The sequence below is a fragment of the Notamacropus eugenii genome, chromosome 1 (assembly GCF_028372415.1).
Source record: "Notamacropus eugenii isolate mMacEug1 chromosome 1, mMacEug1.pri_v2, whole genome shotgun sequence".
NCBI classification, from domain to species: Eukaryota; Metazoa; Chordata; class Mammalia; order Diprotodontia; family Macropodidae; genus Notamacropus; species Notamacropus eugenii.
The window spans coordinates 400,660,615-400,678,851 of NC_092872.1; the positions used below are offsets into that span (position 1 = coordinate 400,660,615).

Here is an 18,237-nt window from a genome sequence, read left to right on the forward strand (position 1 = left end):
AGAATCATGACAAAACTGACAACAAAGAAAGGATAAGGCACAAAAGCTGGCCAGTCACAAAAGAAGTCCAGGTTGGGCCAAAAGTCTGGAATACAAGGTATTTAGAGTAAAGCCAAGACACATTCAAGAAATGAAGACCAGTGTAAGGCGATTGGTTTGAAACCAAGCAGGTAAGCATAAGTAGAGCATGTGTGTATGTGTATGTGTGTGTGTGTATGTGTATGTATATATGTATATGTGTTTGTATGTATGTATATGTGTGTATATATGCAGATACACCTCTATGTGTATATATATGTGTATGTACATATATTCATACATACACACACACACACATATAAATATATACATGTCTTAGAGGCCAAAACTAAACCATGGATCAGACCCGAGGCAGGCAGACAGGAATCAGAAGGTTACAAATCCTAACAATGAGTCAACATGAGTGAACAAAAGCCCAGGGAAGGCAGTCAATTAAATAGCAGAAACATCAAAGCAAAAGGATAGAATGGGGTAAGGAGTGAAAGAAGGAAGGCACAGAAAAGTAATCTGGTCTGAAGACATGGTGCCCTAAGCCAAGCTCTGCTCTGGGCAAGAAACTTAATGCTAAAGCACAAACCAAAACCAGGGTGTAGAATTCTTGTCTGTCAAATATGGAAAGCCCTAAAGCCCACAGATAAGCATCTGTTAAGAAAGGAAAGTGAGACAGTAAAGAGAAGGGGAAAATCTGGTCACCAAACCAAATAACCCCTTTGAGAACCATAGAATATTCAATTAAAGTTGTCAATCAGCCAGGAACTATGCAAAATGAACGGAATACAAAGAAAGGCAAAAACAGGGATATAACAAGTATATACAAACAAAGGCTGCCAGACCTGAGTTTCAATCCAGCCTCAGACACTTCCTAGCAGGGTGACCCTGGGTAAGTCACTTAACCTCTATCTGTCTCAGTATCCTCAACTGTAAAATGGAGAAAATAACAGCAACTTACCTCCCAAGGTTGTTGTGAGGATCAAATGAGGTAATAATTATAGAGCATTTAACACAGTGCCTGACACATTGTAAGCACTATATAAGTGTTAGCTATTATTAGTAGTAGTAGTATTATGAGATATGTACCAGACAAATTGGAGATAATCTCAAAGGGAAGGCATTAACATTAAAGAGAACCAGGAAAGGGTAGGATTTTAGCTAAGCCTCGAAAGAAGCCAGAGAGGCTAAGAGGTAGAGGTGAGGAGGGAAAAATTCCAGGTATGAGGGACAGCCAGTGAAAATGCCTGGAATTTGGGAAATGGGATGTTATGGAGTAAGGAGGAAACCAGCACTACAGCAAACAGTCTCAACATCTCAAGATAATCATTTTTCATTGCACTGGGCACAGGAATGGCGTCACAAAAATTTTTTTAAAACCTACCTTCAAGAAACTTACATTTTTTATTCAAATATTCAAACTGAAAGGGGTCTTAGAGAATAATACAAAACCCTCATTTTAAAGATCAGTAAATTGAGGCCCAGAAAAGTAAAGTTATTTTCCCAAGGTCATAGAATGGAGGGGTTGTAGACCAGAGCAAGGCAACCAAGTCAAAGCCATGGAGATAAGTAGAAGGTCATGAAGAGGTCAGGGCAAAAGAAAAGATGAGAAATCAAACCCAAGGGGCAGGATTGAGTAGATGATATTTAACAGAAGAGATGAGACTACAAACCAAATCTCTAGACTCCCACTCTATAATTCTGCCTCCAAACAATGGTGGGAAATTTCCAACATCTCTAAAGTCAAAGGCACTATCCTGGAAGTGTAATTACTTAGGTCAAGTGCAAAGAAACACCACACACATTTTTAAAAAGGGAGATTTGAGTTCAACAGTTCTGTTTTTTTTATTCTGTATGATTATAAGTAGAAAAGGGGCCCTTTTGCTACAATTTAACATGAAAAATAAACACATGGGTGATGAGAGGGCAGAGGTCCAAGGCAGAGATGAGAAAGGCACGTATGGTACCAGCTCTATAGGTTCCTCTGTAATTTTGTTTCCCGTGCAGATGTTGCCCAAGGAAAACATGCTATTTGTCTTACAGAAGATACCTGAGATGCCAGAGAAAACCATTGGCTCGATGAAGCAGAAATCAACCCAGTTCTGATAGCACTGGCAGTGGATTCCACAAGCAGAAAAATTTTCCAGGGGAGAAGAAAAGAAAAAAACAAAACCTAGCAACATGGAATGTAGCATCCTAATGGGGAAGGAATGAGTCTAAAATTCTAAGAAAATTCAACAGAAACATTTATATTCTTACAAAAACTCACTATGAGTCTAAACTAAAGAATCCAAGCAGTGCCTCAGAAATGAGAGCTGAGGCAACAAAACCCAAGTAAGACGTTGCAGGCCAGTGAGGCCTCAGCAGAATCACCCACCCCAACATATGATAATATATTTATGCAATGCAAACCTCAGACCACATAAAAACTCTGCAGTAAGCAGAGGACTAACCTTCCAAATTGCTTCTCAATTTGGACATGCTGTGGAATCGGGGTCTACAATGCTCTCTATGGAACAGCAGGCCATATTAGGAAAGCTGGAAATAGATGAATGAAAGGACCACAAAAGCAGTGGAGTCCAAACCCAAAATACTATCACCCTCCACATTCATCACGTCCAGATCCCTTACCCCTCCTTCAAAGTAATTCATTCCCTGGAAGTCACTGTGCCCAGGAATGCAATACCCACACTCCTGCAGGTACAGAAGAAATGTGTAAGTGTTTAGGAAGTTGGGTAGCAGTAGTTTCCACAACAAATGAGAAGTAAAGAGCTCACTCTCTTGTAGAAAATACTACTTAGTTCATATGATTTAGAATTCGAAGCTATCTGACCAGTTATCTAGACAAATCCACGCATTTTTACAGAAAAAGAACCTGATGATCAGGGAGATGAGGATCTTACCCTCCAGGGTTTGGCTAGAGCTAGCCTACTTGGATTGGCTGGTCACTCTTCCACCATCTTTATTACTATTCTCTTCCCAGGCAACAGCTATCCATCTGCTGCACCCAGAGTAGACACCATGGTAACAGTTCTCTGGTTTACTTCTCTCTTATCCCAGCTCTTGAGAAGTAGTCTAGGGGCAATCTGTTTCTTTTCGGTGTTGTTTGTTACCCTTAATTTCAGGTGCCAAAAGTGATCCTTTGACCACCTTGGAATCAGGATGGCAGGCAGGGTGGTACAGACAGACAGCCAACCTGGCACAGGACTGCAGCCAGGGTGACTGAGACTTGAGTGCAGGAGGGGCTGAGAACTGGGACTGTGCTCTGTGGGAACTGAGTTAAATTATGACCCAAATCCCCTACTCCTCCCTAAAGGCTGAGATGGTAGGGGATGGGGATTATTCCTCCCATGTTGGGAGGAATAACTTTGTATGTTTCTGATTTTACCTTTTGAAGTAAATTTTCCTTTGTACATGCTCCACTGGGTTGCATTTGGTTTCCTGTTGTGTGTCTCCCCATTAGATTGTGAGCCCCTTTAAGGGCAGGGACTGCCTTTTGGCTCTTTTTGCATTCCCAGCACTCAGTTCTGTGCCTGGCCCAGAGAAACTGCTTAGTAAATCTATACTTGACTGACTGAAGTACTCACTTGGTAAAAGGCAATGGGCAGAAGAGGACATGGCTTAAAAAAGAAAAAGGGGGAATAAAAGACAGTACCTCATAAGAGCTTAATAAATGCTTGTGTGATCAATAAAAGCCGTCCCTGCCCTCTAGGACCCTAAGAGCATAGCTAGAAATCAAATCTGGTCTTCTGGCTACAGATCCACGGTGTTCTTTTCACTATACTACAATCCCCATCATTACATGAGTGTCCTCTTTCCACTTTCACTTCCCAACTGGGATAGTCCCATTTAAATTTAAGGGTGGGACATTATGGGTAATAGACTGCCTTAGGAAATAGACCAGAGTGTGCCACAGCAGGCTAGCCCTCTCTTACTAGCTCATTTAGGGTCTAGAGTGTCCCAGAAAAGCTTCCTGAAGAATGGGGATTAAACCCCCCCCCCCAGGAGACAATGAATGCCTTCCCAAATCTGAAAGGGTTAAGACCATCTTACATAATGAGGGTGGAGTACACTAGTAAATACAGCTGTTTCAAGTAAAAAGCAATAACAGAGGCAGACACGGGAAGTCAGTAAAAGGAGGTATTTAAGGAAAGATAGAAGGAATGAATGCATTTTTTTAAACTAGGGCCAAAAATTCCCCGATGAAAATCCACACAGAAAATAAATAAATAAATGAATGAAATAAAGAATTTATTTAAATGCACCATAAGGCAGCACGCCCTTGGAAAAGACATAAACCACTTCAACAGTAATCTTCACTTAATAGAGATGGAGCCAATCAAGGCAAGTTTACTGGGAGCAGTAGGGGGGACCATTACACTAGTCCAGCCAGGCAAGATTGTCTAGACTTGGGACAGGGAGAAGAGTTTGGACAGAGCAAAGAGCATAGAATGTCAGTTACTTCCTGGAACGATAGCCTGAGATAACCTAAGCCCAGTCCCCTTATTTACAGATGAGGAAACTGAGGCCCAAAGAAACATGACTAAAGTTGAAAGTCAAATAGTGAGGTAGAAAAGAATGAAACCCACTTCTCTCCAATCATTATGTCCCTGCACCATACGTCTATTCAAGCACAAGCTACAAAGCCAAACTTCAGGGAAAACTCATAGTTCCCTTATTGTCTCCTTGCCTACTGAACTGTCTCATCAATTCAATAACATGTTTAGTCTCCAGTAGCTACAAATGCTGGGATGCAAGGTCCTACTGTCCAGCTGCTCAGGGAGCCGCCTGGTTGACCCTAGAACCACTGTGGTCAAGTGAGGGAAAGTCTATGACACAGTGTTGGTTTTTATTGGACATAACCGCCAGGGAGGCTTGACGTCATCTGGAGTGATGGAGAAAATTAAGTTACCACATTCTCACGTTTCAGCCTTTTGCCGTTTTCCCTTACAAACAGGAAATGTTTATTTAAATACAGCAGTCTCCAGCATGTGCTAGGGCCAAGCTAAAAGCCAAAGATGTCCATTCCTGCCCTCACTCCTACCCTTTGTTGTAGGGGCCACCACCTCTCTGAGGTTGAAAAATGGACCCCGTTTGTATCTTGGCAGGAATGGGGTAGGAGGAGAGCCTGTGAGGGTTCATTTTCATCTGTCTTGCTTTTTCTTCTTCTTTTTTTTTTCCTTCCAGGCTGAGGTTGTGGTTGGAGAGGAATCACATCTGTGGACTTCTTTTGTACTTTAAAGGGTAAATGCAACATCTGTTTACTCTGGGCTAGATGGTAAATGTTTTCATTTCAGCCACCATTCACTTCCTCCCTTCTCAGTCCCTATCTTTGCGGCACAGATAATAAATTACACCAAAATCTCCACCGAGTTTATTTAGCTTTCTTGTGGGTGTCACCTCCTTAGTTGCAGAAAAAAAATGTAAGTAGTTTATGAGAGACAGTAAGGGGTTCTTTTCTCCTATGAAGTGTTGACATAATGATGGAGAAGCTGGAACACAGACCCCAGCTTGGATACTCATTTAATTATTGGCAATTTAACAGGCTTCCTTGAATCCCTGTAAATGGGAGTTCAAACGATTCTCTGAGTAATCCTTATTCTTATTTTCATCGAAATTATATTGTGAATAAAAATGCCTTGCAGATTTAAACATATAAAAATACTCAAAGCAGCCCTTTTTTATTACAGCAAAGAACTGAAAACTTGACAGGGTGTGCATCACCTGGCGAATGGCTGAATAAATTGTGGTGGTATCTGGATAGATTGGAATTTGATTTCAACCTAAGACAGTAAGAAAGAAATAATTTCAAAGAAACTTGGGAGGACTTATATAAACTGATGCAGAGTAAAGTGAGCAGAACCAGGAGGTAAATTTATATAGCAAATACAATATTTTTTTTAAAAAGTTTATTTTTGAAAAAAACTAAGAGGTCTGATTGATACAATGGCCAGCCATGACTTCAGAGGGCCAAAAATGAAACAAGCTTCTTGATAGAGAGGCAAGAGACTAGTGGTACAAAATAAGAAGTACATTTTTAGATTCTGCCAACGTGAGAATCTTATTTTATTTTTTGTTTGATTCTGGTTAATGGTTACAGGGTTTTATACTTCTCAAGGAGGACTTCAGAGGGAAGAAATATACTGATACAAAAAAATAGCTGGTATTTATACAACATTTTACAAACATCTCATTTTATTCTCCCAGCAATCCTTTAAGGTAGCTGCTATTATTACCCCCATTTTACAGATAAGGAAACTAAGCCTGAGAAGTTAAGTAACTTTCCCAGGGTCATATAGCTAATTAATTTCTGAGGCCAATTTGAGTTCCGGTCTTACTGACTCCAGGTCCAGTACTCTATCCACCACCCCACCGAGATTCCTGAATTACTGTCACTGAAGCATTTCTTTTAAAAAAATACACAAATTGAGAAAAGAAAGTTGAAAGGGAAATAGACACATCGGGCATCTTTGGACCTAATATGCTGACTGATAGAGATTTGCAATTCCACATACCAATCTATTTTTCTCTTCCTCTTTGTACATGAAGCGCCATCAATAGTGTTTGTTAAGTTCAAAAAACAAAAAATAAAAATATATTTATTTTAAAAGTGTCTTTTGAGGAGACAATTGATTCCTGAGGGGTGCAGGACCTAGGGGAGAAAGAGGGAGGAGAGCAAATTGGACAGTTTCTTCTTCCTTATGAAAAGGTATTTTTCATCCTTTCAAGTTCAGAAAAAAAATGGTTGCAAGGCATCTGATTTCAAAGCTAACATAGCTGTTGCCCATGAAAGAAGAACCATGGGAAGTTTAAAAGCCTCTTAGAAAGAAATGTAAAGTTTCTACTCTCATGCCAATACTTTGTATTCTTTAAGCTAAGTCGCTAGCTTTCTTTGTTACATACAATTGAAAACAATCAAAAAAAAAATTCTTCCACGAAGAAATTTTTACTATGGCCAGGCACAACCTGGAAATGCCCAAGGTTCTGGGTGAGACTGTAGAACGGAAATTTCATGAGCGAGCTATCTTTGAGTCTCAGAGCAGGTAAGAAGCTTTCCCCACTAACAGGTCTGTTTTCACTGTTCTCTCCTTTCTCAAACTGTTGGGTTGTTGTTATTTTTTTCCAATGTGTGTGTGTTGTATCCTCCCATAAAATGCAAGTTCCTTCAGGGCAGAGCCCACTCTAGTTTGTACACTCACAATGTGTATCTAGCATAATGCTTTATATCTAGCAGGTGATTAATAAATGTTTGTGTCATTCCATTGCGAGGGTGGAAAAGGGGAAGAAATAGAAATTCCAGCAGTACAGGGAAATGGTGATAGGCTGACTACTTCAACATTCAATTACGGTCCTGACTGAGCCAGCTGCTACAAACTAGATTTTCATCCTCTATACCTTGGTCAGGATGGCAATAATGTCCAGAAACAATGGAAAACATGTATGATACCCAACGACCATTACTGATAACTCATACAATGCCCTGAGATATTCTAAGCACCTAACGTTACTCATCTCTTTTAGGAGACAAAATAATTCTATGGAGGAAAGTCTTTGAGACATTTATTGTCCCCATTCTATTGAGGAGGAAATAGACTCAGAAAAGGTGGTCAAACATCATGTATGTAAGTGTAGGGGGTTATTCAGCAGACATTTAGTCCCCTCCTCAAGTTAGTATGCTAACAGGTCATATATATATATATATATATATATATATATATATATACATATAATCTCTGTCTAGACTTTTGATTAATTTTTCTATAGAGGGCATGGAAATACCCCTAAGTGTCATGAGCACAGTACTACTTGTCAGTACCTGGGGATGAGCTGATTGGCTCAGAATAGGGATGAGGACTGGGAAGGAAAGGGGAAGGACATAAGTATTTATATAGCACTTATGTGCCAGGCATTGTGCTTTACAAGTATTATCTCACTTGATCTTTACAACAACCCTGTGAGTTAGGTTCCCATTTCACAGTTGAAGAAACTGAGGCAAACGGAGGTTAAGTGACTTGCCCAGGGTCACACAGATAGTAAATGTCTCAAGTTGGATTTAAACTCCAATCTCCCCAACTCCAGGTCCAATACTCTATCCACTGCACCACCCAGCTGCTTCAGACTACTGAGGGACTGAACTGTTTTTTTTTTATCTTTGTACCTCATCACTTTGTACAGTAGCTGGCATATAGTATTTGACAAATGTTTGTTCATTGACTGGACTGTTGTAGGAGCAGTCACCTTTGTGATCATCTCTAACAAAAAGTCTTCAACCAAAGGCTCCCCTGTCCCTTTTTCAGAGCAGAATTAAAAGAGAACCTGGCTCCTCCCTACCCAAAAGCAACTCAGGATTGCTTTGGAAAAGAATATATGAGAACAGAATGTGCTTTCATCTATAGAGTCCTAATGGAGTACTAGGATCCCAAGTTCTTGGTCCCAAACTTGGAGAGGCAGAGGCATGACTGTTTTCAGTTCAAGAGAAGGCAGCCATGGAGAGGGAATCCATGTGTTATATGTATTGGAAGTTCCTGAACCCAACATCTCCTGGAGGAGTTCCTTAACCCTTAGCCTTCTGGATATGGGTGTGTGGAGGGGGTGGGCAGTGGGGAGATAAGGATTCTTGGGCAACAAGATCCAAGAATACAGATTTGACTTTCTAGGCAGAACCAGACTTTTGGAAATTGGAGGGTTCAGCGCAAATATCAGAGCTATAAGACTAGCAAAGGATTGTAAGCCACAACAGTGAGGTGGGAAAGACAGCTTTTTCCTGTTGCTATAACTGAATTTTTTGGACTGTAAATTCAGTGTTCTTTTCACTAAAATACTCTCTCCTTTCTCTTCTAACCTTTCCCCCACCCCCAGTTAGGAGTCATCACTGTAGAAATCATGTCAAAGAGCCGCTTAGTCAGTCCAGTCAGAAATTATCTGGCACCCAGAAACTAGCAACACAGTACTTGTAGCCTGGAACTGTTCTGCAAACGCAGCAGGAAATGGGCCCTGGTCGATTTTTCAGCTCACTAACACTATGGACACTGGGAGATGATACCTCAGAAGTGCAGATTTTTAGTTTATCCAAAGTGGATGTTTTTTGACATGGGTGGAAAAACAGAATTAGAGTCAATGCAGTGACCATAGAGTAGCTGTCTCCATCTCACCTAGAACTCTGTCCAGAATCTGTTTACAAATCTTTGCCTACACTGGCACTTGTTACATTAACACAAGATCATAATTAGGGTCTGGAAAAAAGGGGAGAGGAAACACGATTTATAAAACAAGCCACCCAACCATATCAATAAAATAGATAAAATAAACATTTCTGTTTAGTGGAAAAAAGGAATAGAAAATGGGAGGCAAGAAATCTGGATTCTAGTCCAAAGTCTGCCATAAACTAGTCATGTGACTTAGATTAGACTAGACAATAACATCAGACTAAATAATAGTAATAATAGTCATAGACTAGGCTGGGCAGTGGATAGAGCACTAGTCCTGGATTCATGAAGATCTTGGTTCAAATCCAGCTTCAGACATTTATCAGCTATGTGATCCTGGGCAAGTCGCTTAAACTCTGCCTCAGTTTCCTCAACTATAAAATGGGGATAATAGTAAACACTAATATGTAAATGCTAGCTATCATCATCATCATCATCATCATCATCACCACAGGCTAACATTTACATAGTATTTTAATATTCACTTTAAGTTATTTCATTTCATCCCCATTAAAATGATTTTCCCCATCAGACTGTAAGCTCCTTGAAGTCAGGGACTCTCTTCTGCCTTTTCTTTGTATCCCCAGCGCTTAGCATAGTGCCTGGCACAGAGTGGTTGTTCAATAAATGTTTAATGACTGACTGATTCTCATAACAACCCTACGAGGCAGGCAGGATGATCTAAGGCCTGGGTTTGATTTCTGAATCAGCCACGTAAGAACCATGCAACCTTTAGCAACTTATTTACTCTCTTGAGTAAGTCACTTTTACTTCTCCTAACTTTAGCCTCCTCTTTTGTAAAAGCTCCTTTTCACTTTAATACCGGTAGCTTGTACAATGCTTTGTACCCAGTAGTCACTTAATACATGTTTCTGGAAATGAACTGAATATTATTCTACGATGCATCCTGCCAGACTTACTCTTGCTTGAACAAGAGTGTTAAGGCCTAGGAAATGAAGCTCCAAAAATCAGAGTAAATCATTTTGAGTAATGCTGAAGGGAGGGAGACTTGAGGTAAGATGAGCTAATATGAACCAGTGAAGACCCAAGAAAGGTGTGAAGAGCATTGGACTGTTCTACTTCCAGCTCTGATAAATATCAGCTATATGACCTTAAAAAAGTCACTTCTCTAAATCAGTTTCCTACCAGCAAAATGGGAAGAATTTTTGCACAATTCAACCTCACAGTGTGATCATGAGAAAAACACTTTGTACATTGTAAACCTCTGAAACCCTACCTAAAACGGAGCTGTTGGATTATTCTAATTGTTTTATCCTTGTCCTAACTCCACTTGAGCTTTACAGGTTGGACACACTAGACACACTTGGGACCACACAAAGTGTCTTCTCAAACACGTGGGAAGGGCTCAGAGTAGTAGAGAGAAGAGAGCAAGGAAGCCCCTATCATTCATGAGTAATGCCCTCAGCCACTTCTGGGCTCGGTTCCCTGGGCTATTTCCCCTTCCCACCATCTCCTTCCACAATCACTGTGGACCACAGTAAGGCTGTCTCAGAGGTCCCAGAGAGGTCCAAGTTTTGAATTTTGTTCGAGGATAAAAATGATAAACCTTTCCAAAACTTTGACATCTGAAAAGTAAATATTTGGTTGCACAATTGGGGTTAAAACGAGGGTCAATCCATCAAACTCTCAGAGTGGCTCCCCACTGCCAAACACAGAAGATAGGAAGCTGAGTGCGGTTTGTAAGATCATACTGCTCATTCTCATTTAAGGGGCCCGTCAGCATTTCCATTCTAGAGCCCACATGTTTTTTTTTTTTGAGGCATTTGTAACCGAGCCATTAAAAAACAAAAGAACCTGGACTGCAACTTGGCATCCCAAAGGGTCTGAGCTCTGAAGGGAGGTTTCTAAAGAATCCCTTCTAAATTCATGGGGTTCCTCTCAAGTTGGTTAGGCTCGCTCACCTACGCACACGTTCAACTTAACTTGACATGGTAGCCTCCAGAGGCTAGCCTCTGGGCTCTAACTAAACTCAGTGTTTTTGGTACTGACTCCTGACATGACACCTAACCAGCGGGGTGCCAGTCTCTCGGAGCCGCACAGAGCTCTTACCCCCACCCAAGCTCTGCCCCATTCAGGGTGCGCTCTGTTCTTAGCCTGTTAGAGCTGCCCCTCCCGGTTCTAATCCCTACCACCAACACTCAGAATGGCCTGCTGTCCCCCACCAGGCAGGGAACTCCTGCCCACCTGGCTGCAGACCTGAAAATCAGCCTGAGGAGCGTTGGGAAAGGGAAACTGGAAAGGAAGGTTGCCTTCAGCTCTCCCATGGAAAAAGAAAGGAGTCCTCCGTCCAGACCTCTTCTCAGCGGGTGCGCTGGGGCTGGTCGCCGCAGGTCAGCCCAGGTGGGTGGCCCGGGTCTGGTCAGGGAAAAGAAGAGGACGGGGATGGGGAGGTAGGGGGAGAGGCGAGGGGCTACTTACAGGCGTTCAGCGTTGCGAGGGATCCCTCTGGGCACCGCCCGGAGGCCCAGCCCGTGGCAGTCCACGCTAGCGGCCGAACAGGTACACTTGGTGGGGCAGGCTGAGGCTGGGGGCCAGCTCAGGGCGCTCACCAGTGAGAGCACCAGCGCCAGCGCCCGCCAGAGGCGCGCGGAGCCGGCTTCTGTCCGACTGGGGGCCATGCTGTCCGGGGGCCCAGGCTGGCGGCGCTCGTGCCCGCAGCACAGCGCTGCTCCCGGGGCCCGGCCGAGACTGTCCCGCCGGCCGGAATGCAGCCGAGCGCAGCCGCTGGAGCGGTGGCTGCAGCGACGAAGGCTGCGGCGAAGCAGAGAGCCGGCAGCTGGGCGCAGCGCAGCGCAGCCGGGGGCGGCCTCGGGCGGGGGAGGGGGAAAGGGAGGGAGTCGAGGCGCTAGAGAACCGGCGCTCCTGCCTGAGGGGGCGGGGCAGGGGGCCCTCGGCGTCTCGGAGGAGGGGGTGCCGGGGAGTAAGGACAGTCCTGAGCTCAGGCGCACGGGACGCTGGTGGAGAGGGGCGCACGGGGCGGCGGGGGCTCCATCCACGGGGCTCGGGCTGCCCCGCTCCGCATAGCCCAACCTGCCCAGGTGGGGAGGCGGGTAGCTAGCTGGGGTCCTGCAGCTGAAGCTGGGGCTGGGGGTGAGGGATTGGCTAGGGCAGGCTGTGCGGAGCGCGGTGGGTGGTGGTGGCGGCAGAAGCAGCGGGGGCACAGGGTGGGCGAGCGAGCTGGACGGTTCTCCTTCTCTCCATTCACTGAGCAGGGCAGACACAGGAGACGTGGGGCCCACCCCTCCCGCCCCCCCAAAAACGCCAGCTCTGCCTCCTATTGGCTGCGCCACTTGTGATGTCAAGTAACTTGGGAACTTTGCAGAAGCTACCGCGAGTAAGGACGGGAGGGAGGGAGCTGGTGGATAGGGGCGAAAGGGGACTCGGAGTTGGGACGGTGGGCGTCCAGGTACACAGGACCGTTTCCTGCAGACAACGCGGAGCATTACTCAGGAACACACCCAAGTCACTGCCTGCACGACTATCCACAAATCAGGGCCCACGCCAGGAGAAACGGGGAAGTTGGCGTTTTGTTTCCTGAATCTTCAACCTACTAGGGCTGAGCTACCTTTCTCTCCCTGATTCTTGCCCTGGTTCAGGACTTCGGTGCTAATTGCCTCGTACCGCTATCAAAACCTACTGTGGAGAAAGACTGATAAACTCATTCACAGTGAGGTATAAATAATGGATAACGTTGAATCTGTTACCCCATTGGGGGATTTGCATTCTACATTTCAATGGATCTGTGAACTCGTCTTTGTAGGTATTCCCTCGAAAGATCCAGAACACAGGTCACAACTGACACTTCACACCTGCCTATCCCGTGAAAAGCTACTTGTTCTCCAAATAAATTTCACCACCTGATGTCTACAGAAAAATGCTAGAGATCTTTTGCAATTATTGTCATGTGAAACGGTGTCAGGGACACGCTGTTGAGTAGACAGAGTAGGCAGAAGCTGCCTGTGATTTTAAGGGCGCCTTCTTTGAAAGGCTCCTTCCAGTATAGTAAAATGCATTTTTAAAAGATTGTTTATCAATATTTGCATTATCACTGGGGATGAAACTTTTAAGTCAGCCAAAGAAATAACCCTTTCCGGGAAGTCATCTCTGAAATCTCACTTTCATTAACTCCAAAGGGTGTTCCAGACATACAGTTATTATACATACCCTTCCACTCACACAAACGGATTCATGCACCTTCACATGCTTTTTTCATTCGTTGTACCCCATGGATACACTTCTCATTCTGATACTGACCTCTCAGACTCATATCTTTCACAAACCAGAGACATAGAAACAGAGACATCTTATTGCACTTCAGTTTCTTTGAAAATGAGATGGGTTGGGCTACAAATCCCTAAGGTTGTTTCCACTTCTCACAATTGGGATTTTATTGACCCCGTGAGACCTTCACTCTTCAGAGTCAATCATACCTAGGGCTCTACCTTTGTCCCTATTGTCAATCCTTGACACATTTCCCAGCAACGTCCCTCCCACCCCCACCTTTCAGTGCACCAAAGCACTGAACCAGGACCAGAAGCAGGAATGGAATGACAGGGAAATTCTGCTAGGCTCAAAGGGCTAACTCTCATGCTCTGGGTCTTAGATTTTTTAGCTCTAACCAACTCCATTTAATTCAACATCTATTAAGATCCCACCATGAGCAGAACATTTTGGTAAGTGCCAGGGAAATAAAGAGGGAATATGACCTTATCTTTGCCCTTCAGAGGTTTATAGAGTGGGGTATGGATTGCAGGGCAATGAATAAATAAATACTTCACTGAAATTAGTTGAACTTTTTTGGAGGGGGGGGGAGGGAAGAATAGAGGAGAGAAAGAAAGGAAAATCTAGACGTATTTGAGTTTGACCTAGTCTGATGGATCTGATGGGTTACTGGTACACACAGGGACTCACCCACAAGCTCTGCATAGCGACCCTTTCTGTGTCGAGCTGTCTGTCTGACTGTCTCACTCTCACTTTCTGCTCCACACATTCCCTTTCCTTCACAAATAGCAAAAAATGTCCAGAAGCTTCTACATACTTTCCCATTTAGTTTCCAGTACTTTTTCTGAGGACCACTGAACTTGTAGTGGAAGTGGCATATGGATTGTTGTATAAAGACACACACACACACACACACACACGCAAACACACACACTCCTCCTCACCTGCATATGTATGCATTGACTGCTTTTGCTTTCCAAGAAGTCTTATACTTCCACTTACCCTTGTTCTGACTTCCTTAGGATTTGGTTCTCTTTCTGCAGTGGCATCGCCCTCTGGTGGCCATGGAAATCCTCAGTTTCCATCCTTGGGGTGACTTCAGCATTTAAGAACTCCAAGCATCTTCCCTCTCTCCCTCCAAAATTCTCCTCCAAACCTTGAACCAATTTAGTACCAAGACTGAGGCAGATGAGAGAACTGGGCAAGGGCCCAAGGGCACAAAAGAGTCTGAGACTGTCTGGAGAAGAAAGTATTAGGGTTTTCTTTGTTTTCCCAAGTATACACTAAAGCTTCCCCCCCTTCTTGTGCAGTCCCAGTTGGGCTGGGTTTTAGACTGTCTCTCTACTGCATTCATACAACAGCAGGGGGGCTGTGTTTTTCACGAAGACTTCTGGGGGATATTTCATTTGTTGGATAGAATCTTTGCATGACTTTATAAAAGTTAAAATCTATTTTTTTTTTCATGGACTTGATTTCCTTTGCAGGAAGAAACCAGGAAAGTAAGAAAATTCATTGCCAGGGAAGAGAAAAGTGGAAGATATATGAGGAACTGAGAAGAGCACAGGCAACATTTCTCTTTCCCTTAATGTATATCTATAGTTCCCACAAAATCTGGCAGACCCTACCTAGAGTAGGCGAGGCATATCCCAAAGAAATCATACCACTGAGTAGAATGTCTAAAGATCAAAGATTAAGGTCCCCAGTGTAATTTCACAGATGCTAAGAAAATGCACCTGTCCCCAAAACATTTTTTCCTTCCTGCTGTCTGATACATGAAATCCCTTTGAGGGGCTTTATTCCTTAGAAATTCATAGATATATGTGCAGGAGAAAGATCTTCTTTCCCCTGAAGATAAACTGATCAGCTCCTTGATTTAAAACAGGTAAGTTACTATTGTACCCCACCTCTTTGGACAGATGAGGCAACAGAGGCCCAGAGAGACCGTTTGGTTTGCCTAGCTTCAGAAGTCCAGTCTCCTCCCTACTAGTATAGATCCCCATTAAGATGCAATTCCCTTGGGAGAGGTAATCATATGAATTGGTATGTGGGAATGAATTCCAGATTCTTAGAACAAGTTTTTGATCTAGAGAAAGGGAACTCAAAGATGGATTATGGATTATTACAGTGACATTGGGACTTTACAAATATCTTAAATGAAATCCATCCTGGGGTTCAGGCCAGTGCAGCTCTTATTTCTGGAAAAGGTGAAACCACACTAGTGAGCTCTCAGATTCTTCTTGGGAGTAGATGATGAGTCAGGGAAGCTGGCAAAATCTTGAAATCAACCCAGTCTGTCTTACAACTTGATTGTATTGAGCCTACTAACCCCCAAGCTTCTTCCTTGACATTTGGGGAGCCACAGAGTTCTTGGGCAGAGTTGATGAAGCTCCTTGCCACAACAGGAGAAGCAAAAGTGAAAGGCATAATAGGAAGGGGAGTGATCACACCCGTGCCTTGCCAGCCCTTTCACTGCTGCCAGTTGCAGACTTTTCTCATGTTTTAGCTGTGCAGGAGTCATCACCAGGGAAATGGTTCCCCAAATGTGAAGAGTATTAATCACCTAATTAACCAGGAACACCTGCTCATAAAACAAATCCTGAGGGGATTGGGAAGGAAAAGAGGAAGCTACTAGTAGCTTCCAAAGTTGTTACTGCCCTAGGTAGGCACTAGGGGCCTGAACCAGCTCTCCCACCACCTGTCAGGTTTATGGATTATTTGGAAAACACCAGCCTGGTTAACAAGAGATTAGCACACTTTCAGACCTAGTCCTTTAGTGCCTTCTATGACTTCTCAGGCTCCTTAGACTAAACAGGAAGGGTCAAGTCAGGTCTTACCCAGACGAAATAGGAAAAGAAGCATGCTGAGGTAGAAAGGACTACAGACCAGGAAACCATCTGGGTTTAAGTTCAAATCTGTCACATACTGGCAGTTTGACAAATCATTTCACCTCTGCCAATCTCAGTTTCATCATATGAGGATGCAAAAATTTAAATACACAGGTTCTTTAAAAGTCTGTCATTTCCATGATTCCAGACAACCAATGATGAATGTTCCTGACCTCCTGACAGAGGCTAATATGCAGACAAAGACATATTTTTGGACATGGCCAGTTCTAAAATTTGTTTTACTCTATGCTAATATTCTATAAGAGTTTTCTTATTCCAGCAGGAGGTAAAGGAGAAAAAAATTTAAATTTTAATAATTTAAAAATATTTTTAAAAAGAAAATTTAATTTTAAAATTGTCTATGATTCTATGTTTGCTAATGTGACATACAACTAGGGACAACGGGAGTATCTGCATTCTCAAACCACAGATGTTGTTTTCATTGGCTTCCATAAGGCCGAAAGTCATTTAACAAGGGGAAAAAGGCCTTTTTAGTGACCAATTTGAGATCAGGCTTAATATAAAAATTACCAACTCCCCTTTTCCTCAGTCAGCTAACAATATGGAAAGAGTATTGGTGCTGGAATCTGAAGAGATCTGTTCACTCTCTGCTGCTTTCTGTCACTCTGTGACAATGGACAAGTCATTCAACCTTTCTAGCCTCATCTGTCAAATGGGCATAATAATATCAGCAGTCCCTATCCCATAGAGTTGTGGAAAGAACTGAATGAGATCAATCAATCAACAAACATTTATCAAGTTTTTATAATGTGTCAGGTGCCATTCTAGGTTCAATTACAAAAGTAAGACAGTCCCTATCCCCAAGGAAACTACTTTTTGCTGGGGGAGTACGAAATTTTCAAGGTAAATAAACATGAAGTATATACAAATTAAATATGCCATGACTGAAGGACACTGAACTGGAAGAAGCAGGAAAGACTCCTTGAAAGAGGTAGCATCTGGACCAAGCCTCCAAAGGAGCTTGGGATTCCAAGAAGCAGAAATGGGGGATGGGGAGGAACATATTCCAGGAATGGGAGACAACCTGTGGAAAGCAAAAGGTGGAATGTCAGGGAGAGGGAAGAGTGAGTAGACCAGTTTGGCCAGAGTATATAATGTGTAAGGAGGAGGTATGTGTAATCAGTCTGGAAAGAGAGGCAAGAGCCAGATTGTGAAGGGTTTTAAATAACAAACAGTGGAGTTGTCTTTTTTTCCTAAAGGCAATGAGGAGTCAGTGTGTATAAAGTACTTTATAAATCTTGGGGGCTATATAAATGCCAGTTGTTATTATTGACTTACATTCACACTGTAGTATACATGACTGACATCTGTGGCTGTGGAGGGAGGTGAGACGTAAAGGGACTTGATTTCCTGGGATACAGGGATGTAAGGGTGGAAGAGACCTCTAAGAGAGCAGAAAGGGCCTTCGCCTTTTTTCCTAAAATTGCCTAGGGCAACAAAGGGTAACATGTATTATTAACATTTTCAAGGTGGTAGAGGGAGGTCTGATACTTTGTACATTGTGCATGAGTCTGGCCAGCTTTCTGAGAAGTAATCTGTCTAGTCTTGAGGAAGTTGTTCAGTCCTGTGTTCAGTATAGATATTTTGTGAACTAGTGTATTTTTCAGACTTAATGCTGGAAAATACAATAAAGAAGGATGAAATTTTCAGTCAATTAAACAATTATTAAGTCACTATGGTGTGTAAGGCATTGTTCTGGAGGGGGAGGTATGAAGATAAAATAAGCCAGACTTTACCATTCTAGATTGAATTTATAATCTAATTACAATTGAGTATTGCATAATAGGGTAGCTAGGTGGTAAAGTAGAGAGAGTTCCATAACTGGAATCAGGAAGGCACCTCTTAGTGAGTTCAAA

At 43.0% G+C, this 18,237-nt stretch overlaps 1 protein-coding gene and 1 long non-coding RNA gene across 2 annotated transcripts in view; one reads left to right on the top strand and one right to left on the bottom strand.

Annotated features, from left to right (window-relative positions):
- SLIT3 (slit guidance ligand 3) overlaps positions 1-12,473 on the bottom strand; it is a 796,526-nt gene extending 784,053 nt beyond the window's left edge. The window contains exon 1 of the mRNA XM_072630930.1: positions 11,673-12,473. Within this exon, the coding sequence (XP_072487031.1) occupies positions 11,673-11,872 (200 nt within the window). The 5' untranslated portion in view covers positions 11,873-12,473. The remainder of the gene's footprint in view (positions 1-11,672) is intronic.
- An 89-nt stretch (positions 12,474-12,562) lies between these two features.
- LOC140518621 (uncharacterized) lies at positions 12,563-13,275 on the top strand. Its single transcript, XR_011971969.1, has 2 exons — positions 12,563-12,926; positions 13,015-13,275. It is a non-coding gene; the product is annotated as an uncharacterized lncRNA (long non-coding RNA).
- The last annotated feature ends 4,962 nt before the right edge of the window (positions 13,276-18,237 follow it).